The sequence below is a fragment of the Vipera berus genome, assembly GCF_964194415.1.
Source record: "Vipera berus genome assembly, chromosome: 2".
Lineage (NCBI taxonomy): Eukaryota > Metazoa > Chordata > Lepidosauria > Squamata > Viperidae > Vipera > Vipera berus.
In genome coordinates, this window is record NC_138203.1 from 54,466,009 (window position 1) to 54,488,097 (window position 22,089).

Sequence of the window (22,089 nt, forward strand, 5' to 3'; positions counted from 1 at the left end):
ATACCACATTGCTTCATTTATGGCATAAAATGTAGCCTTTCTGTTTAGTTACTATTTCCTGAACAAGTTGAGTAAATAGGTGATGGCCTGATTATTTATTTATTTATTTATTTATTTTATTACATTTATATACCGCCCTTTCCCGAGGACTCAGGGCGGTTTACAGGGTGATTAAAAAACCAAGATACAAAAGTTAAAAACAAATTTAAAAAAAATTATATTTGTCCCTGCATAAATAAAACCCCAGTTAAAATAAGATTAATCCTCAGCCTGGGCCAGAGAGCTCAAAGAGCCAGGTCTTCAGGCCCCGGCGGAATGAACAGAGGTCGGGGGCAGTCCTCAGCTCCACTGGCAGCTGGTTCCAAAGGGCAGGTGCCCCCACTGAGAAGGCCCTATCCCTGGGTGTTACCCGCCGGCAATCTCTTACCGGTGGCACCCTGAGAAGACCCTCCCTGTGGGAGCGCACTGGACGAAGGGAACTTGATGCCGGCAGCAGGTGTTCCCTCAGATATCCCGGACCCAAGCCATTTAGGGCTTTATAGGTCATCACCAGCACCTTGAATCTCACCCGGAGGGCAACCGGAAGCCAATGCAGCTCGCGGAGTAGAGGTGTTACATGGGAGTATCGGGAAACCCCCATCACAACTCGCGCGGCCGCATTCTGCACCAGCTGAAGCCTCCGGGTGGTCCTCAAGGGCAGCCCCATGTAGAGAGCGTTGCAGTAGTCTAAACGGGAGGTCACGAGCGCATGATTAAACACTGTAAACGAGGGTGCTTGACAGAAAATTTGTGAAATATTCAGAAAATGATTCTTCTAAATGGATATAGATGTAAAACCATGGTAGTGGTAGAATAGTTTCCAAATGAAAATTGAAATGGAACACAACAATGCTTTTATTTGGCCTTTTAACATTTTGAGAATATAAAGTATTTGCATTTAAAAATATTACATCTACACTTATCTAGAGTTGATTGATTAAGAAAATGTAGGCTGCAGATAGTTGCTTACATTTTGTGCAACTATTGAGGAATAGTTACTTATTACACCAGGGCTTTTCAACCTTTTCACCCATTGTACCACTTTTAGGATATGGCAACATCCAAGTACCACCAGTCGCCTAGCAAGGTGTCAAACACTTGATGACCAAAAAAAAAAAAGGGAAAAGTGATGAAGTACAGGTAGTCCTCGACTTACAACAGTTCGCTTAGTGACTGTTTGAAGTTACAATGGCACTGAAAAAAGTGCCCCCCAAGCTGCAGCCGAGTAAGACACCTGCCTGCCTGCCCGGTGGCACTCTTCCTCCCGTCCGAGGTTTTCATTGTTGTGAGCATTTCTGTTGTTTGGCAGCGGGGGGTGGGGGGGTGTTTGGTTTTTATTCCCCACCCCTGTCTGCTGGATGGTTGCAGCAGGTTTTGGTCACCTCACATGACCCTGGGACACTGTGACCGTCATAAATATGAATCAGTTGCCAAGCATCTGAATGTAAATCACAAGACCCTGGAGATGCTGCAACATTCCAGCTGATCGGTGCTTCTTCTGGGCTCAGCAGAAGTGCCAGGATCAGTGCCGAGCTCCAGCTGGAGCCTGGAGCTGATCCTGGTGCTTCTGCTGAGCCCTGACAGCCCTGCAGCTCCAGCCACCTCTCGTTCAGGCTTCTGCGGTGCTACCACCGGTTCAGCTCATTCCCCTCCCGTTACTTTTCTAGGATGGTTGCGTACCACCTGCCAGGTGCCAATGTACCACAGGTGGTACTCGTACCACTGGTTGAAAAGCCCTCTATTACACAACTATTAAGGAAGTAATCCTAAATGTTGGATTGCTAGTGTACATTATTTGAAATATATTTAATATATATTTGGTGTAGATGGTCCATATATAATAACTACTTTACCTCCAGTAGCTGGTTACTATAATTGTAACTTTTATTCTCTTTTACTTTCTTATATTGGATATTATGCAGTCACTTATCTTTTATACTAAGTTTACTTTTATACTAAATAAAATCTTCAGTGGAAACCAGTTATAAAAATATATTTTTTAATTTTTGCTATCTGAAACAAATTTGAAAATGCTCTATGCTATGCATAATTTGCAGATTATTAAGGTGTTGCATTTTTTGTAATTGGTGAAAAAAAAACCTGTTGGTGTTGCTTTTGTTGGCTTTAATATATTGAAGGAGGATTGCAGTGAGCAGGAACAGATTGAGGGATCTCCCAAATAGGTTTCCCCTATTTTGACAGATCAGAAAGAGAACGGTGCCTCAGTTGAGCCAAGACAGGCTTTGCCCTATGTTGGGACTTTCAGCAACAAGTAACTAAAGCAAGAAATGCTTCATTGTTGGCCTCCTGCTGTATTGGGAATAATGTTTGAATTCCTGAGTACCAGTTGAAATGGCAGAATTGGGCCTCTGCCTTTATTGTACTAATGAACTGTTTGGCAACTGGCAGCATAATGCAACAAAGAATTTATTTATACCACTGGAGAAGGCATGATGTGCCTTTGCAGGTGAAGGTGGCTATGAAAGATGAGACAGTAATGGATATCCTTGAGGAATGGCAATAGGGCACCTTGGGGAGCTGGAAACTTTGATAGCCAACCACTATGGGCTCCTAGAAGATGAGGTGGGCTGGTGCCTCTATTGCTGGTTGGGCTGGTGTCTGCAATGCAATCTTCATTTAGAACTATACAGTAGTGGCCAAAATTGGGGCAACCTTTTAGGAAAAGTGTATTTTTGAGGTTTGATGGCTAATAACACTACTTATTTTTTGGAGTAGTATCATAAAATTATATATCAATGGAAAGATAATTTAATCAAGAATGTAATGCAACAAAGTTTGTTCAATTATCTGTACTGTATTCTATGAAAAGTTATAGCCAAACAACCAGAAAAAGGAAGCACAACTTGCTTAGGTTGATATTAGGTAGCTTTCCTTCATCTGATTGTAGCCAATGAGCATGAGTATTTAGAGAGCCAATCAGGTGTCATCTTGTTTGGGCAGTGAGCCAATCAGATCACAGTAGGATTCAGTTATTGATGTCATGTACTGAAGCTGAGAGGAGGACATTTGTCAGTGTGTTATGTGATCGCTATCAAGTTGGTTGGGTTTTTTTCTTTCATTTAGTGAGCTTGTAAAACGTAATGAAATTAAAGTAATGGTGCAAAGAGTTGACTGGTCGCCCAGAAAGCGATGTAAAATAGTATTATTAAGTGAACAAGGCTACAGTTATAAATTAGAAGAAAAATTGATGGAAACTTAACCAAATGTGGCATCTCTACATTTTTTCCAAAAGATTTGCACAATTTTGGCCACTACTGTAGCTATTTTACCACCATTATGAAAAGTTATTTTGGGGAACATGATCTTGTTTTCTGTTCTGCATTCTGGAGCCCTGTATTCTACCTCAATTCCCAGGCATATTTTTAAGAGGCCTGGGATTTCAGCGGCTGCTGCTACTGAACACAATTGGTATGATATTAATCAAGTATTCTAGAATGGGTGGTAGAATAGCTATGGTTATCTGGAATACTCTGGAGGCTTTCAGAGGCACTGCCTCCACTGCATCTCCAAATGGGAGATCCTACCTGTGAAGCTGGGCTCTAGAAATCATGTGGGATTATTGACATGTAGTTAGATCCAGGCAGTGGCCTTGAGAGGTGGTCCCACAAACACTGAAAAATAAGGTAGTCCTCTCCTTCCTCAAAATACCATTGCTAGACTATATTGGATAACTTTCATCCTCTCTCTATTGACAAGGTAGTTGTGCTACAAGCTCAGAGAAACTCAAGGAAACAAATTATCTGGACCCCTTCCACTCAGGTTGCATGCTTGGGTACAGGACAGACAAAATTGATCACAATTATGGATAACCTCTGGTGGAAGGGTATGATGTGTCCATCCATATTATTTTCGACCTCTCAGTAGCTTTCAGTATTATGACAGTATGAGGGGATTAAGAATGGTTCCAACTGGTATTGATGAGAAGGGAAAAAATTATCCCAGAGCCTCTTCTTTGTGGAGTTCTTCACAGCTCGATATACTCTCCTTATTCTGTAATATCTACATGAAACATCTGGGTGAGATTATCCAGCAGTATGATTTTTGAATTGGCAACCTATTTAGTTATATCCCACTTTTATCCAGAAATTCAGAGTGGTGTTTGTTGGACTTCCTTCTGTATTCTCCATAAGAATTCTGTGCAGTAGATTAGATTGCAAGATTGCCTGCCCAAAAATCATTGAGTTTCCATGACTGGTGATGAATCTAGGTTTTTGTCATTTCTGGTTCAATATCACAACCACTACACCAAACTGACTCTCCTAGGTTTAAGGGCCAACGGGATTCATTAAATCCTCAGAACTCATGCTGCTGAAAAAAGGAAGTGCAGTTTTGGGGACAAAAACAGCACAAGTAGGTTTAAGCAGCAATCTGCCTTTTAATAATACATCCAAAGTGGGGGGGGGACCCTCAAATCCCATTTGTCAGCTGTTGAATGATTTGTCTGAAATGGTGCTTGGAGCCCAGATAGCAGCTAGCCAATCATGGATGATCTTGAAAAACAAATTAGAATTAGGTCGTGGTTAATAATTAAGACATTCAGGGCTGTAAACTAGACTACAAGATCAAATGCATCCTGGCAGAAGAAAGTAACCATGTTCATATCATTGCGAAGGAAATAACATGGCTGCATTCATGAAGTCCCCAGGTGTTAAATTCAATCTGGAGATACTTTTCCTTAGAATGTAATATTAAGATGGTTAAGGTAATTGTAATAGCATTATACAGTAGTTTGGAACCATTCCAAAATATGCTTAGTTTATATGAACAGAAATCCGGGTTTTTTTCTAATTAAGTAGGATGTAGATGAAGAGTCTCTATAAAGATGTTCATGTATGCACATCTATGCAGTATTTCCATATAAAGTACCAAAATAAAAATATAGATGTAGAAACTATACTTTTATGTGAGGTAGCAACATTGGTAAGATAGCAAGACAAACAAGTGAGTTTTTAACCTTATGAGATCTGTTGGGATGAAATGTAACCATTTAATGCTACTTGCATTCAAAGAAATGCAAACACTGCTTGGTTTAAAGAAATGTCTGCTGTACAATCCAGAACCGTCTAGCAGATATAAATTCACCAGTAATACGTGGATCACAACCTGTTTTCACATCCAAACCACTGAGCTCCTATTCCTTCTCAACCATATCTTGTGCAGTCTTATATATTTTTATTAAGAGATTTGAAATGTCTCTCCATAAAAGAATGCCAGATCATAGACATAAAAGATTTAACTTATTAAAGATCTAGACTACATTTTGGTTGAAATTAGAGGAGACTTTGAGCATTTGAAACATTTTTATTTGTCATTTTTCACATAAATTTGCAAACAGTATAAGAATATGGAAGTTCTGTGAAGAATACAATGTTAAGTGTATGATTAATTATAAATTACTTCATAGAAAGATGTTTAGATTTTAAAGTAAGATTCTTGGGAAAATAAGATATTTACTTTTTTCAGTTCAAGTTAAATATATAAGCACCTTTGTAATTTGTAGAATGTGAAAATATTTGTTGTGTTGAAAAGCACAGGATAGACCACTTTTAACGAAATGAATATAGTACTTTAGTTATATCCAGCTTGAAGTGATAGGAATGTATATAAATTTCCATTATTAGTTTGTCATTAAAAAAATATTTTAATGTAGTGCATCATTAAGTATTTGGCACAGCAAGGTTTCTGTTTTTAGTAAAAGTCACATAGATGGGTCAACCTCACTATGTGGAACACTCCTGTGATCTTTACCACATTCAACGTTTCTTCCAAGTTGATAAGAAAGAAATATTCCTTCTGATTTAGGAATTCTACTTCATTATTTAAGGTGAACAAAAATTCTTAAATTACAGCATCCTTCACAAAATAGTATCCTTTTCTGTTCAGGCCCTTTTCTGGATTCTACACACCCCTTCTGTTCACATAATAAATAACAGTTATTCTATGTTTATATATGAAAATATGGTTTTATCATAAGAAATAATGCATCTTTTACATTGTGATCCTGTATTGCAGTTACTCAATTGTCAGGCCAACTATCTCTTACATTACTAGAGAGATCAGCAACTTTCCTGAGGGACTGTAGTAGTTACTGATGTCACAATACCAGTTACAGTTCCTTGCTACAAAAATCTGGGTTTGTTTTTTTTTAAACAGGAGCTTAGGTATAAACAATTCAAGTGGTTGACATGATAGTGCAACATATGTTAATGTGTGGTTGAGAATATGATCAGGACTGGCAGTTCAACATCCATTAAATAGATAAGGAGGCCTTGCCAGGTAGATAGGAAGGATCCAATCTTGTGATTTTGTCCACACAGACTTGTGGGCACATTGCTTTAAGATAGAATAAATGCTTAATCTAAAAGGATGGAACAAATTATAGTGCTCATTGGATGAAGGTAAATTGCTAATTTTTGTCAATACAGTGTCGTAGGTGTTCCAGAGCAGATTTGGGGAAATTTGCTTTAGAATGGAAGGGAAACTCACCACAGACAATTGGACAATGAAAGTTAAAAAGCACCCAAATGTTTGGGATTCTAACTATAAAATCTTTCCACAAAAATATTTCATTTATTCCAAATGTTACATGTCATATAACATCATGTATATCACAATTTAAGAATTCTGTCAAGATGATTCAGTGAATGAGGATTTATATATCCATTTTGAGGAAAAATTTCAACCTGTTTTATCAGTAGGTTGATCTACTATTCCTTAGTACAGTTAACGGTGGTTCAAATTTGGTTTGGTCTACATAATATCCCAAGTAGAAATCTGAACTGCAACTTTATTCCCAAGTCTGTATAATACCTGGTTGATGCAGGTGCTTACAGGTTTGAGTATATGAGCACATCTGTGCTTGCGTATATGTATAAAATAAATCATTTTGATTTCCTAAGCAAACACTTTAAAAGAACATTTTCTTGTATATTCATGAGGTACAGAGACAAATCTGGGTAAGGCTCATTTTATGACCTGAATGTTTTTTTTCCACGTAGCTAGAAACTAGATTTTATAATGGAACACAACATAAAAGCATCAAGCTTATGAACTTTTTTTCTGGTGAGCATATATCATTTTCAATCTGTTATCCAAGTCCAATTCATGAGAAGTGGTTTCTAAACATCTGTAATTCAAAATCTTTCCAACATCTGTAATTGAAACTTTCCAGTTGAGGGAAAGGAAGGGGAGAAAATGCAAAGCGGTCTGCAGGAAGCACTGGAAGTAGACAAATGTGGTGTTTTAAAATATTGATATACTTTTTGGTTTAAGGTTATTTGCCTGCTAATGCTTTAAAAATAGAATCATTCTGTACGCAATTGGGTGTTTAAGCATTGTAAATTTGTCCTTTAAAATGAAGCCTACTTTTGTATATCTATTAGACAAAAAAAATGAAGCTTTGGTATTTGTGGAAGCTTCATCTTCCCTACCAATTTGTTCCACAACTACAGTTCCTTCCTATACTCTTCACAATCAGTATTACATGACTGCATATCAAAGAACTATGAAATTATTCTATAATCCAGACTATTTGGATACTAGTACCATTGACTGTTGGTAACAAAAAAAATTGCAAAGATTTTAGAACTTTCATGATACTATGAAGCAATGGCCTATTGCTATTTAAACATAAACGTTTGAACTCCCATTAGACGTGCCTGAACCATCCAATGAAACTGAAAACAGTTCTTTGAGTATCTGCCTATGCTAGCACCCTTTATATTTCTAAAAAGCACTTTCAGATATTATACTGATTTCCAGTAGTCAATGGGAAAGTTATTTATATAAGTAGGTTAACTTCCTTTAGAATTCATTATTCTTTCTATAGAGTACCATTTTCTCACTGGTTTCAAAAGCTGGATAGCTTAATCAAACAAGCAATTCGTTTTGAAGAAGTTCTTAAGACTTCAGAGTCAGATTAAAATTCTTTGTATATATTCTGGTCCTTCTCATTTTTCAAAAGTGTTTACATCCTATTCAGTTTATAAAATAATTGCATCTCCAAACCTTGGGTATCAGTAAACCAATTTTCTTTCATCTTAGTATCTACAGAAAAAAAGACAAGTTTATTATTAGGAACAGAATTCTGCATTACAAATAACAATTTTAAAAATACAGTAACTATTGTTAGCTATTAGGAATGTGGTAAATTTCAGTTTAGAAATTCAATTTGGATGAGATTTGAGTCAGAATATTATTTTAATCAAGACAATTCAATCTGAAAATTCAAATGATTTCTGATTATATACACATTATTCCAATTAAAACTAACCTAAGTAGTCTGAGAAGACATTTGCTCTTTCCATTAAAAAAATCTGATTCCAAAGGAAGTTTATCTTCTTTCAAAATAATTTCCCGTGTTTAAACTTTAATTTTGAGATGTCAAAAATGTCAAATTCTCACAGTCCTGCTAATAGAACTGGACTGCATTAGCTTGGACTGCAGCAAAAAAGTATGGTCCCTCCATTGATTCTGTAAGCCAACCGTTGCTTCAAACTGATAGTGAAATTCAATTTGTTATTTGATAAATAGCATGTAGTGGCAATATTGGTAGATGCCAAATGCTGAATTCTTGAATGCAAATTAAAGAATAAAGGGAAACAATAGAGAAAATGGCTCTAGAGAGATTACGGCAAGTTACATTGTTATAAATCATCTCAGTTACTAAAAGATTAATACCAAATTTGAGATGTGCAAATGCCATGGTTAGGTAGCTACTTAAATATTTATACAGAGAAGCATGACAAACTCTTCAGATATAGGCATGTTGGAAAATGGAAAATACTAAATTTCCTAATAACTACACAGGTGTTCTACTTTAAGATATATTTACATGATTCTGAGCTGGGGAAGTCAAAATGGGTTATAATTGTGATGATGATCTATATTTTAAATAGATAAGCTACTATTAGGAATTTGTCAGTGTATGCTAGGAATAAAAGCAGCTGTTTGCAAAATTCATGCAGCAGTTGGGAAGTATTAATCCCTTTAAACGTTCAAAACAGAATTTCTACAGAAGTATTTCATAAACAATCCAATTTGAGTATCATGCTTTGGCAAACAAAATCCAATCTGGCATTATTCTAGGTTCATTCTAGGCCACTCGATTAGACAGATTTATGGAAAAAATGAAAGTTAAGCAATTTCAGTTTTATAATAGAATGGATTTAACATGAAACCAAAACAAGTATAAATACAGGCAGACATGGGCCCAGTTCCAGATAGAAAATCATAATAGTACTCCAGAGCATATAGGGACTCAGAATGTAACACCTATCTGCAAATCTCTGAAGCAGCCATGTCTTTTCCCAGGATTGCATGTATTTCTGCACAGCAACTGGATGGAAAACATCTAGCTGCTTTAAAAAGTTACAGACAAGTCTCAGGTACTCTGCAAAACCTTTTGGGAACTGAATCTGAAGTACTGCACAGCCCTACTTTGTAAGGATTCAGTTCCATAAATATGGCTTGCAAAAGTAGCAACCTTTCAAAACGGCTGTATCTGTTTCCTGGTTTCATCCAAGTCATATCCCTGAAAGCAGATACATCTCTTTTATAAATTAATTCACAATGATGTACAGCCCCAATAGGCTATGCTTTTAAGCCTCTTCTTAAAACAACTTCCACTTTATTGAGGACAATAAATATTTTACTTTTAAAATGAATGTAATTCTCAATCATACCCGAACATTTTTGGGAGAGGGAGGCTTTGGCTAGAAAGTTAGTATTCTCAACCTGACATCCTCCACATATTAGATGACAGTTCGTTTTACAAAATATTTTACTTTACTGTAAATTCAAAAGTAGTAAGGCAATTGGTTAAGGAAGGGTAATTTGAATAATAGCTAGCTCAAAAAAGTTCCTGGCTTGTGTGAAAATTTGTATAAGATTGATGCAGAATTCTACTTAAAAGAATAGCCATTGCATGGGAAGGAAAAAGAGTACACAAATCCCTTATAGAAGTATAGCACATAACTTTAGTTGAACATTGTGTCTGACAATTTCATTAAAAAATACTTTATATGCTTCCTATCATTACAATGCACTTTTATCTTCATGCTACATTTTACTAGTACTACTGCAAAATACTAGAAAGAAACGAGAAAGAACTTACGGAGAAATTGAACACCCAGAGGCATATGCATGATGGCCTGTATAGCGGATATCACAACGTACAATGTTGTTGGAATAGTCTGATTCTGGTACCAAGTAACTCGGGTTGACGCTAACCTACAAAAGAAATACATGCTATACTTTACAGGTTTCATATAATCCTAAACATGTTTGGGCTTTTTAATTAATGAAATTTGATTACCTTTAAAATGTAATTTCCAGGTTTAACATCTGTAATATCAATCCACTGGCAATCTATATCAGCATTGTAGGTATCGTAACAACCAGGACTCAGCCCCTAGAAATGTAATGCTGATTTTTTAAACAAAAACCTGAGAGAATAACCATTCAAAAATACAGTACAATAGACATATATTACTTGGAGAATATATAGTAACTTTTCTTCTGTAAAGATTATTGGTCTATTTTTGCCATATCTGAAGCCTTCAACTATCTTCAAATGCTGGCAGATTTTTCTTCTTGAAGTATTTAAAGTCTAATACTTCGCATAGGCTGGTCTAAAAGCAAACAGTGACATCCATTGGAATAAGCCAGTAAAACAAATTCTTATGTTGCTGTCCTCTTAACTGCTACGATGCTTGAATACCTTAAGACGATAGCTCCATTTAAGCTACAAATATAATCTTCACAATTTCCAATATACAAGATCTATCCTTTTCTCTACTATGAAATTATTCTAAGTGATATCTTGCCTGGTTCTAGTAAATGTATAATGTTTAGTCATAGACTATGTGTCATTTGGCAACAACAGTCTTGGCTATGGAAAGGAAGGTCATGGGTATATTAAATGCTGGCAGCTGAATGTATTTTTAGATTTGGAATCAGACTGCAGTTTTCAGTAATTGCTGAGGAAAATGCTTCATAAAATGAAGATTTTTATAATGATTATCTTAAAATGAGATGAAGATAAATTCTTTAAAAAATTCAAAGTATGATACTATATTTAAGGCTTGATACAGTTGGTTACTTATTTGTAGCTGTGAGATAGATGCTGCAGAGACTAAATATTGCCAGTTGCATCCAGACTTAATATGCTTTAAGCCATGTCAATCAGAATATAGTCAAGGACAGTGCTGAAATTTATTATGATGCAATACAGTTCTATTAGCTATGGAAAAACTGAAGTAATGCTGCTGAAAAATGTATGTAAGAACAGGAGGATACATCTATAGCCAAGTCAAAATAATAGAAGAGAGAATGTCAGTAATTTTCACTCTTAATACAAGAAATCTGAATCTGAATCAAATAATAGCATTAATAGTGGTATGTTCACTATTAATGCTATTACTTCTAAAATTTAGATAATGTTGAAGCATAACTATTAGATTTTTGCAAATATACATTTAGTTTCATGTAGATGATATAAGAATATGATCTTTGCTGTTTCTTCCATTCAGACCCTTACTATTTTCTTGCAAGTTTTTGGAAGTGGTTTCCCATGGCTAACTTCCTAGGCCTGAGGGCTGAAATTAAGTGCCTGGCCCAGGGTCAGTTTGTGACTTGGCTTTGTTCCTAGGGCAGAACTAGAAATCATTGTCTCCTGGTTTCTAGCCTGATGCCTTCACCACTACACCAAACTGGCCCTGTGCTACTTATTTGTAATACATATTATAATTTGATTATTTAAATTAATATTTAATAAAAAATATTCATGAAACACTGCTAGAGTATTGAGTATATACTTTAACTAAATGATTCATAACACTAAGGGCAGAAAGATACAAGCCGAAGCTGATGATAATGTTGACATTTCCTTTAAACCAATGCACCAAGAGAAGTGAGCAAAAGTTAATCTTAGCAAATCTGCTCATTAAAATTAAAGCAATAGCCACATCTCTTTTTCAGGCTTATGAGGAAGTTTCAAAAAATTCAGCAGCTTAAACAAATCGTAAAAACCAAGAATGCTGCTCTTGTGCAGACTTCTTTCATATCATTTCCGATTCGCTGGATGGGGTATTCTGGGAGTTGAAGTCCATCCATCTTAAAGTTGCCAAGGTTGAGAAAAACTGAGTTAAGTAATTCTCTGTACCAAGCTTTAAAATGCAATAAACCTTTGAAAAGGATCTATAATTACTGATATAATACTATATATCAACATTAAATTGAAATTTTTTTAAGGAAAGAAATTGCTAAATTTGAACATGATTATACTATCTGTAGGAGTCATTCTACTGGCAATAGATTGGAAAGATGTTACTCACCATTCCTAAAGGAACTTAAATATCAGCTTTCATTGACTCTATTCCTAACTATTTTCTTGATAGATTAAGCATTTTAAAACTAAATCAAAAGATGTAAAACTGTTCATGATGTACTTCTTTGTAATGCAGTTTCATAAATAGAAAATGATAACTGATATTAATCTAAAGTCTATTTGAAGAGCAGCAATATTAATAACTACACCTTACCTGTGTATGGGCTGTACATGCAAATCGCCTATAGTATCCATAGTCACAAGAAGTGTCTTCAAGACAAAAACTTGCTTTGTGTCCTTCAGCTACTCTCCTATGTGAGCTTGCTTCAAGTAAGTCATAGTGACTGAATTCATCCATGCTATGATAATGTCTGTTAATAAATTAACAAACATCTCTTTAACCCATTGTATCAGGAATTAATACCTTAATAATAATTTGGCCCAACAAGGCTATGGCCAAAATAATGTTTCCCTGAATTTTAAATATTGCATTATTTAGATCTGTTAGGTAAATATTTTGAAGCCCAGTGATACTATTGTCTACATAATAAAATTCCAATGATTATAATAAAATATAGTTTTTAAGAAAGTGGTCTTATATTGTTTGTTTAAAATCCAAATAGACAAATGTTATTTCCAAATTTCCTATTAGATTAATTAAGGAAGGGGCTAAATACAGAAAGTAGAATCACCCACTATTAGTCTTGTTTTAACAATGTATCCAACTAAAAATATTTGTGTTATTCTCATAAATTCAAGATCCTTCTCTTTATGAAATGTTTTTTTTTTATAACGGACATAGTAAATACCATATTTTTCCATCTATAAGACGCAACCTTGTATAAAACGCTCTGGCATGTGAGTTTCTCCACACCGATCAGCTATTCAGCGGAGCGCAAAACAGCTGAGCTGGCAAATCCGGAGGTTTGGCCGGCTGACAATCTTGCCCCCTCCCCCCACCCCCGGTAGTGGCAAGCCCACAGGGGCTTGACACCTGCACCAGGCAGCATGGCAACCCACACAGGCATGCCCTAGGCTGCCGAGGTTACCATTATTTTTCCATGTATAAGACACTCCACTTGTATAAGACGCACCTGATTTTTGAACGGGGTGTTTGCAGGAAAAAATGGCGTCTTATACATGGAAAAATACGGTATGCAAAATAAATTAAAATTAAGGTCTCTTGGTTTATCTTCTGGTTCTACATATATCTTCTGTTTCTACAAACAAAAATTGTTTTTTTGTTTGTTTTTTGTTTTGTACACTGTAGTTCTATTGTCATTTCATAAACTAGTGGTCCACCATTTTCCATTAACTGTGCTATTGCTGTTTATGGCCATTATATCAAGCTACAAAAATCTGGTTAGCTATACCTTTTTACTGGCCTTTAATTGTCACCTGGATTTTTGCAGCCCAGATTTGATGGTCCAAATCTCAGAGTCCCGTAATCAGGTATCTCCTAGGCATTTTGGAATTGCAAATACTAGAAATCCCAGGCCACATATATTCTTCTTACTCTGGCTGGGAATTCTTTCTAGTTCTGGTGTATCTAAAAAGCATCAGGTTGAGGAACCCTGAGATATTGAATAGAAAATGAAATCACATACACTACAAAATGAATATCACTTTAATGATCTAAAGTCATAAAGATTGCCAACTAGAAGGTAAGGACCAAAAGCTATATTCTGATTTTTTACTAGTGTTTTCATAAAAAAAGGAAGTTAACTGTTATCTCTGCAGTATTTTTATATGCAGATAATTCATGTTTACACAGGACTCCACATTAGATACCTTTACCCAATAATGCCTCCATTCCAATATTTAAATATAATTCAACCTTTCTTTTCAATTAAATTTGATTATTAAAGTTTATGCAAACATTATGGTGCTACTTATTTTTGATATTCTAGTATTATGTTTACACCCAAATTATGCACCATTTTTATATATTAAACTAAGCAATTCATTTTGATATCTAAAATACACCATAATTGAATTATAAATCAAAGGAAAATGGTTATTCAGAGAAGATGGGTGCACTATCATTCTAATCTATTGATAATTCCTTAAAGAAGGTGCAACTTTTCTGAATTTACAGTGCAACCCAGGAAAAGACATAAGGAGGGCAAACAAGTATGATATGCAGGCTCATGCTTGCTCCAAATTATCCTTTGATGTTTTTCACACAGCAGCAGCAAGAAGAGTGGAACGGATAAAAACAAACATAATTTAAAAGTACCGTACTGAACACTTCACTCACTGATGACAGCTGTGCCATTCCCATGAGTATCGTGGTCGGCTTGGTAAGAAATCAGATGTACCTTGATTTTTCACTCTCTGCGGAAATCTCAGAAGTACTCGGTTATCATAGTCTCTAACATCTGATCTATAAGCTGAGCTGCAAGAATATGCATATGAAAAGAGAAATAGTTTAAAAAGTAGCTCTTAGTTTAAAATGTCACATTTATACTTTCGTGTAGTTGAATACATCCTCCTGGAATTCATCAATGTTTAATGCAGCTTTTATCAGTGAAAACAATGGAGAGTCAAGTTGATCAGGACTAACATAAATCCCATTAGTTTCAATGGTCCATCTTAAACATGATTAACAAGTGGACTTTCAACCCACTGAAAATCCACTGTTTGTAAGATTCTAAAGCTGCTAAACTATTTTTATGGAATATCTACATTAGAAAAAGACTGCAATTTAATTGATGTTTCTCATTCTTTCTAGATAACAAAGACATGGATATTTTTTTAGTTGAATCAGGCTTTCATTGACAGGAAACGTGGAACTACTCTCAGCGGTATAACAAATTCTTCTGTATCAGAGTTCATAACTTCAAAGATATTTCCATTTTTATTTAATTAATAATTTTATTTAGTTCTACATAAAATACAGCCAAATTCTACTTGTGGACTCTTTTGAATACTTTTTCAAATTAATGTTCTTCTTTTGATTAAGGTTTTCTTTTTCTTTCAGAAATTACGGAATTAAGAATTAAGGAGAAATTTCCTGACAGTGAGAACAATTAAATCAGTGGAACGACTTGCCTCTAGAAGTTGTGGGTGTTCCAAGAACGGAGGTTTGTATGAAGAGATTGGACAACCATTTGTCTGAAATGGTATAGGATTTCCTGCTTGGGCAGGGGCTTGGTCTAGAAAACTTTCAAGGTCCCTTCCAACTCTGTTATTGACCCACCCAGTCCAATGTTTCTACCGACTTGTTTCTACCTATTCTTTCTGTTGTTGATGCCCCTTGGTTCTTTAGTTCTTTCTTCCCCAATCAATTTCAGCAGAATTCATTTGTCTTGTCAATAATTTTTCTGATTAAAAGAAAAACTCAACAGAAAAAAAATAGCTGGAATTGTGTGATATTCCTAGTTTTATTTATAGTTTCATTCCATTTCCATTAATTCCGTACATTTACAGCTATATTTAAGAAAAAGTACTTGCCTCAGGTATAATAGTAATCAAATCTACACTAACATTGCAATGAATTGGTTTGAGTTATAAAAATCAATTCGAAACATAGCTCTAAATGTTGCAGGATACAGTCTGGGTTGGTCAGCGCACCAGAGGTTGTGTCTTCCGAGCTTTCAGACTTGTGCTGGAGCCCATCCACGGGGAACGTCTCCCTAGAAGTTCTCTCCAGTTCCCCGAGGATGGGTCCCAGCACGAGTCCCAAAGCTTGGAAGACTAAATCTCTGGTCCCGGTGACCGACCCAGATTGGATCCTGCAACGTTATCCTGGGACACATATATTCGCCTTCGTTCGTATAACTTTAAATGTTAATGGATATTTTTTTACAATTGCTATGGTCAAACATGAACCAATCACGTGTAGGTTGTAGCTCTGTTCATAAATTAGCTTGCAACATCTCTACTGGAAGCAAGTCTCATCCAGTTCAATTGGGCTTAATTTCAAATCTCTTTCTCTCTCCCTCATATTAAGTCTGTGCAAAGGATCCAAAAGCAGTGCTTCACAAATTGAAGCTTTTTAGTGTTTAAGCAGCAACATCCTTTCAAACCTTGTTGTCTGCTTTGGAAACTGTCCTTGGTGTTTTTTTCATCTGTGTGCCTACAAACTGTAGCTCTCTACAGGCACATGATTTTTGCTTAGCAGTTGTATCTCCATGCACATTAATATGCAAACAACTGGACACAGCTTTCAAACTTGCAGCACAAACCTTGTAGAGGGCACAACTACTTCAAGCTTCCGAGAGAGGTACTTTGCAAGATCCAATCTAAGTTAGCCACCAGGGCCAAAGGTTTATTCTTCCAAGCTTTGGGGCTCGTGCTAGATCAGGGTACCCTCTCTCTCTCCAGAATATGTGCACTGGGCTGTTCTTGTATTTATATGGCTCCTGCTTTTGTGTTTTTAATTGGAGTATTGATCAATGGCTATTAAGTTATTATTTTCTTGTGCCACTGCGCCCTCAGCTCCTATGTTGATAGACTGGTGGTAGATCAGCATTCCTACTGACTGACAAGGGGCCCGTTTCCCAGGCTTCAATCATTTCTCTGGCTATCTTTTGTCCCTGCTCACACAACTATCAAAGTAGTTGTGAAATTGAATGTCCTTGTTCACTGCGACTACAAATGAGACTTGAACTTATTGGTAGCCTCACATTGCAATGAACAAGGACATGCATTTAATTTCATACCTACTGTGAATGTTGGGTGAGCAGGGACAAAACTAGCCAGTGAAACAATTGAAGCCTGAGAAATCAATAGAGAAGCCCTTGTCAGCTTGGAGGAGTAAACCTTTGGTCCTGGTGACCGACTTAGACTGGATCCTGTAACATTATCCTAGGACACATACATATTATCTTTATTCGTGAGAGGTGCTTTGTTCTGAAGGACTTCTTCAAAGATGTATTATCATCTTATAGCTTTATCCTAATACATGTTTATGAAAGCCCCACTGCATTTAATGTAACTTACTTCCACATGTATGCATTCGATTACAGCTTCATTATGAAATGAATTGCACTGATTGTGATTTGGTATCTGATTATCAATTAATCTAGATGCTGAAAAGCAATGAGTTAAAAATAGATTAGAGTAGGGAGATAGCTGATAAATACACTGGAAATTACAATAATCAAACAGCAATTAAAAACCACTTTGTTCTGTTGCATACAAAGCAATGCGCTCAATAAAATCCTTCTTTTCAAAAATTAATAAAGCTCTGGATTAATGAAAAACAGATCCTAGTATGAAAATAATTCCTAAACAATCAGGGCATGGAAACCTTGTGTAGCTTGGTCATCAAGCTTTCAGCAGACATTAATAAAAACAGTATGTTTTATGAATTGGAATAGTAAAGGAATTTTCTCCACTGCTTAAATTCTACTGAAAACATGTCTATTTCCCTCTTGTTACGTTACCAGTGCAATTCAAAATCTTTGGTAATGTATCCTGGACACAAAACGATAATGTTCAAATAATATGTGCCTCAGAAAGTTAATTTGCTTATAAACCTGTATTCTGTAGTTTAGCCTTCTTCAATCTAGCATTCTCCAAATATGTAGGGATTACTAGAATTCCCAGTCAACATGGGGAAAGATTGGGATACTGGGAGTTGTATTCCCCCCAAATCTGTAGATTTTTCTGATTGGGAAAGACTTTCTAACCAACAGATATTTTATGAGCATATGAAATCAAAGCCATCCCTGTACTTACCTAGCGAGGCAATTCTCTTCAGCAGCACACCTCAGGTTGTACATAGATGTCTTTTGGACATAAGTAGCTGCTTGGATGTAATAAGGATCTGGCACTAAATCTGGCAACCCTGCAGGGCATTAAATCACACACAAATATACAAAAAATAGATCAGGCCGAGACAATTTTGGCAAATTTCACTCCTGAAAAAGGCAGCAAAGTTGCAGTTTCTAGTCATGGTATGACAAATTGGGAACCTATAAGGTAAAGGTAAAGGTTCCCCCGCACATGCGTGCTAGTCGTTTCCAACTCTAGGGGCCGGTGCTCATCTCCGTTTCAAAGCCGAAGAGCCAGCGCTTGTCCGAGGACTTCTCTGTGCCGGCATGACTAGACGCCAAAGGCGCACGGAACGCTGTTACCTTCTCACCGTAGTGGTCCCTATTTTTCTACTTGCATTTTTACGTGCTTTCGAACTGCTAGGTTGGCAGAAGCTGGGACGAGTAACCTGCGCTCACTCTGTTACACGGCACTCGGGATTCGACCCACCAAACTGCCGACCACAAGCTCAGCATCCTAACCCACTGAGCCACCTCTGGGAACCTATACACATGGTCATTTAATAAGACCAAAAATCACTTTTCAGAAGATCAAAAGAAACATTTAAATACAACGTGTCTTCCAGATTAAAACAATTATACCACATATGATCCTGTAAAATATTTTTCTCATAAGGCCACCAGCTGATGAAAACAGTAAGTTTGTCTGATACCAGAAATGTGCCTAGAAAAAGCTCAGCATCCTAACCCACTGAGCCACCGCGTCCCTCTGGGAACCTATACACATGGTCATTTAATAAAACCCAAAATCACTTTTCAGAAGATCAAAAGAAACATTTAAATACAACGTGTCTTCCAGATTGAAACTATTATACCACATATGATCCTGTAAAATATTTTTCTTATGTATCTTAAAGGCATTTTTCTCATAAGGCCACCAGCTGATGAAAACAGTAAGTTTGTCTGATACCAGAAATGTGCCTAGAACAATAAAATTATGCTTGTTGTCTTAGGCAACAATAGATATTCTCAAACAAAAGGCCGTGAAGTCGGCTACATTAACTCAATTACAACCAAACATGAGCCTCAAAACGATGCCAAAGCAGCCTATCTTGAATTTGAGTGTTATCTAAACTTACATTACTACTTTTCAAGTTTGACTGGCTCCCCTCCAGATAGCAGCACTTGAAATAATAACCTTGACTACCATACCTACAAAGCTTTCTTCTTGCAAACGGAATAGTCGCATCTAAAGTCAAGGGCAAGCTGATTTAAGTTCTAATGAAGTTATATGCAAAAAGGACTGGAATCCAGCTAAGAAAAATGAACCACTGCTAACAATTACAACTTTTTTCCTCGTTGAAAATTCCACCTCCGAATTGTCGCTGCTCTAGAAAAAGGAGGGGTCTCTGCCTCTCTCTTCATAGCCCCCAGCATCGGGAGGGGTTGTGTGTTTTTTTTTGTGGTTTCGCATTACTTCACTCCCAACATCTTATTTTCTAGCGCAAGATTTCCCCACCGACTACCGGGCGAGGGGGAGACTTGGGACCAGATGGTGGTCAGCGGATGTGGGGCTGGCCGAGGTGAAATCCCGCAGACTGCCGAGAAGGGAGGGCCTTGCCACGCGGCTGGGTTGGATCTGGGGGTGGGGTGGGGAGCTCGCTTTTTGGAGGGACACCGCGACGGACTTAAGCGGCTAATTCAGTTATCTGCAGGCAGACATTAAATAGCTTCCTTAGAGCAGCGTTTCCCAACCTTAGGAACTTGAAGATGCGTGGACTTCAACTCCCAGAATTCCCCAGCCAGCATAGCTGGCTGGGGAATTCTGGGAGTTGAAGTCCACGCATCTTCAAGTTCCTAAGGTTGGGAAACGCTGCCTTAGAGCAGACGTGCAACTCTTGGCCCTCGTTCCTTTTTTTTTAAAGCTGCGGGCGACCGCAAAGCCAAGGCAAACCTGCCCCACCGCCTGGTTGCAATGCGCGCCCTTACCGTATTGAAAATAGCCGGTGCCGTAGCCCGGCCGGTAGCGGCCTCTCTGAGGGGGCCGTTCATAGGTATCGTGGTAGTTATAATAAGGGTTGTCGTCCGTGTACTTGTACGGGTTGTAGGGATCGTCCCCCACCATGACATCTCCGCGGGGCGGCTGCCGGAGATTGCTTAGGGAAAAGCCAGTCTCGTTGCTCGCCCTGGCGGGGGCGCTCTCCACGGGGCTCCCTTGCGCTCGGCTTCGGGAGCTGGCGCTACCTTCGGCCCTGCGGCCCCCGTCCGTGCCGTTTCTGCCGGACGGTTGCCGGTAACCGGCTTGGAACCAGTACTGCGCCTCCGGTTTTCGGGTGGCGGGGGCGTCTCCGCCTGCGGCGGTTGCCGGCGCCCTGCGAGGAGAAGTGCCGTTGCCCCTGAGGAGCAAAACGTGGCCGCCTCGCGCGGGCTCCTGGCTCAGCCTAGGCCGCGCGGGTTGATACTGGGAGCCGACGCTGAGGAGGCTGTACACCTGCCCGTTGTTCTCCCATTGAATCCGCTGTCTCCACACGGCGGGAGGGGGTGGCGCTGGATTCCTCGGGGGCATGCCGTCCGCCGGCAGCCACAGAAGGCAACTCCAAAAGAAGCACGCTTGCAGCTGGGCAAGGCCCAGGAGAAGCGGAGTCCGGGAATTGAGGCGCATGGCGACGGCGTGGGTCTCTCGACAAGCGAGCGGGAACTCCACTCGACGACACTGCCGGACTGGGGGAAAGGGGAGCGCGCTCCAAGCTCCCTTCCAAAGCCTGTTATTCTGTCAGGTTCAAAAGTAGCAGTTGGCAGCTTTCCTCTTTTCTTTTCCCAGCTACTGACCTCCGAGTTATTTTTGCGCTCAGCCCAAAGACAGGGAGTCCCACCTCGTTCTCTTTCTTTTCCTCCCGGCGCTCTCTTTCGCAGCGAGGTGGGTTTGGGGAGGAGCAGCAGCCTTCGCCTCGTCCTCGCTTTCGCTGAAGTCTGGAATGAAGCAGTGGGAGAGAAGTAGAGAATTGGAGGAAGGGCGGAAAGGGGGAGGAGATGAGGGATTTCAACGTTTCTGGCACATTTGCAAAGTTACACAAGCCCATTCTGGCAGACGGATTCTCTTATTTGTTCACGTAATGCCATTGGAAACGTGCAAGCCCGATCGTTCCTCTCCCTCCCTCTCTGGTTTCCCATCTTTTTTTTCTCCAGCCTCATTTCCCGTGGTCGGGAGAACCCCAAGAAGGCAAACAGCAATCGAGTATTTAGGGAGTCTTATTTCTGCAATCGGCATGCTTCTCGCCGTCTAGGGTTAACAATATACAGGCATTTCACTTTCCTCAGACAATTTGGTCTGCCAGGAGGTGGGGCGCTGCCAAAATATGCAGAAAGAAAAATGCTATTAGATCACCACCACAACTTGAGAGACAAGAAAGCAAAGTCGGAGTGAAGAAACATGTTTTGTGGGAAATATTTTCACCATAGACATCTCCCGCAGTTCGACCTATGGTGAGGAAACTTGGTGATGGCAGGATGAAAAAAAAACAACTGCACATTCTCCTGCAATGCCCTTTCATTATGGCCCAAATCCTCCTCAAATAAACTTGTGCATACCAACTTTTGTTTTGCCCTGGGTGAGTCACAGAAGACGTTCGTGACCAACGTGAAGACGTGAGCTTTGCAAAGAGGTGTACATCAAAGTGTGTTTCCCATGGAATTTATGATACATCACATCAGAAATGGGATGGGCAGGAGAAATAATCTCAAAACAATTTCCACTTCTTTAGACCTCCTCCAAACAGAATCATGAACCTGTTTTTCCCAGAATAATTTATAGATGCTCTTTCAATCAATTAACATATAACATCTATTATTAACAGTTTTTGTACCAAAAGTTATTCCATCTTGCTGGAATTCAGTCTGAGTTTGTTTAGACTGTCCAGACTCTATGCAGGTACTAGATCAAGATTTCCATCACATCACCTAGTCAGCCTGAGATGGATT

The 22,089-nt window shown here is 38.3% G+C and overlaps 1 protein-coding gene and 1 long non-coding RNA gene across 2 annotated transcripts; one reads left to right on the top strand and one right to left on the bottom strand.

Annotated features, from left to right (window-relative positions):
• Nucleotides 1-9,774: 9,774 nt before the first annotated feature.
• On the bottom strand, nucleotides 9,775-20,773 carry LOX (lysyl oxidase; the record flags this gene model as incomplete). Its single annotated transcript, XM_081319775.1, has 6 exons — nucleotides 9,775-10,290; nucleotides 10,376-10,471; nucleotides 12,603-12,759; nucleotides 14,649-14,786; nucleotides 18,077-18,185; nucleotides 20,101-20,773. 6 exons carry the CDS (start codon nucleotides 20,771-20,773, stop codon nucleotides 10,171-10,173), a joined length of 1,293 nt encoding a protein of 430 aa, XP_081175901.1. The 3' UTR covers nucleotides 9,775-10,170.
• LOC308663400 lies at nucleotides 14,291-15,699 on the top strand. Its single transcript, XR_014025386.1, has 3 exons — nucleotides 14,291-14,691; nucleotides 15,123-15,195; nucleotides 15,372-15,699. It is a non-coding gene; the product is annotated as an uncharacterized lncRNA (long non-coding RNA).
• Nucleotides 20,774-22,089: the final 1,316 nt, after the last annotated feature.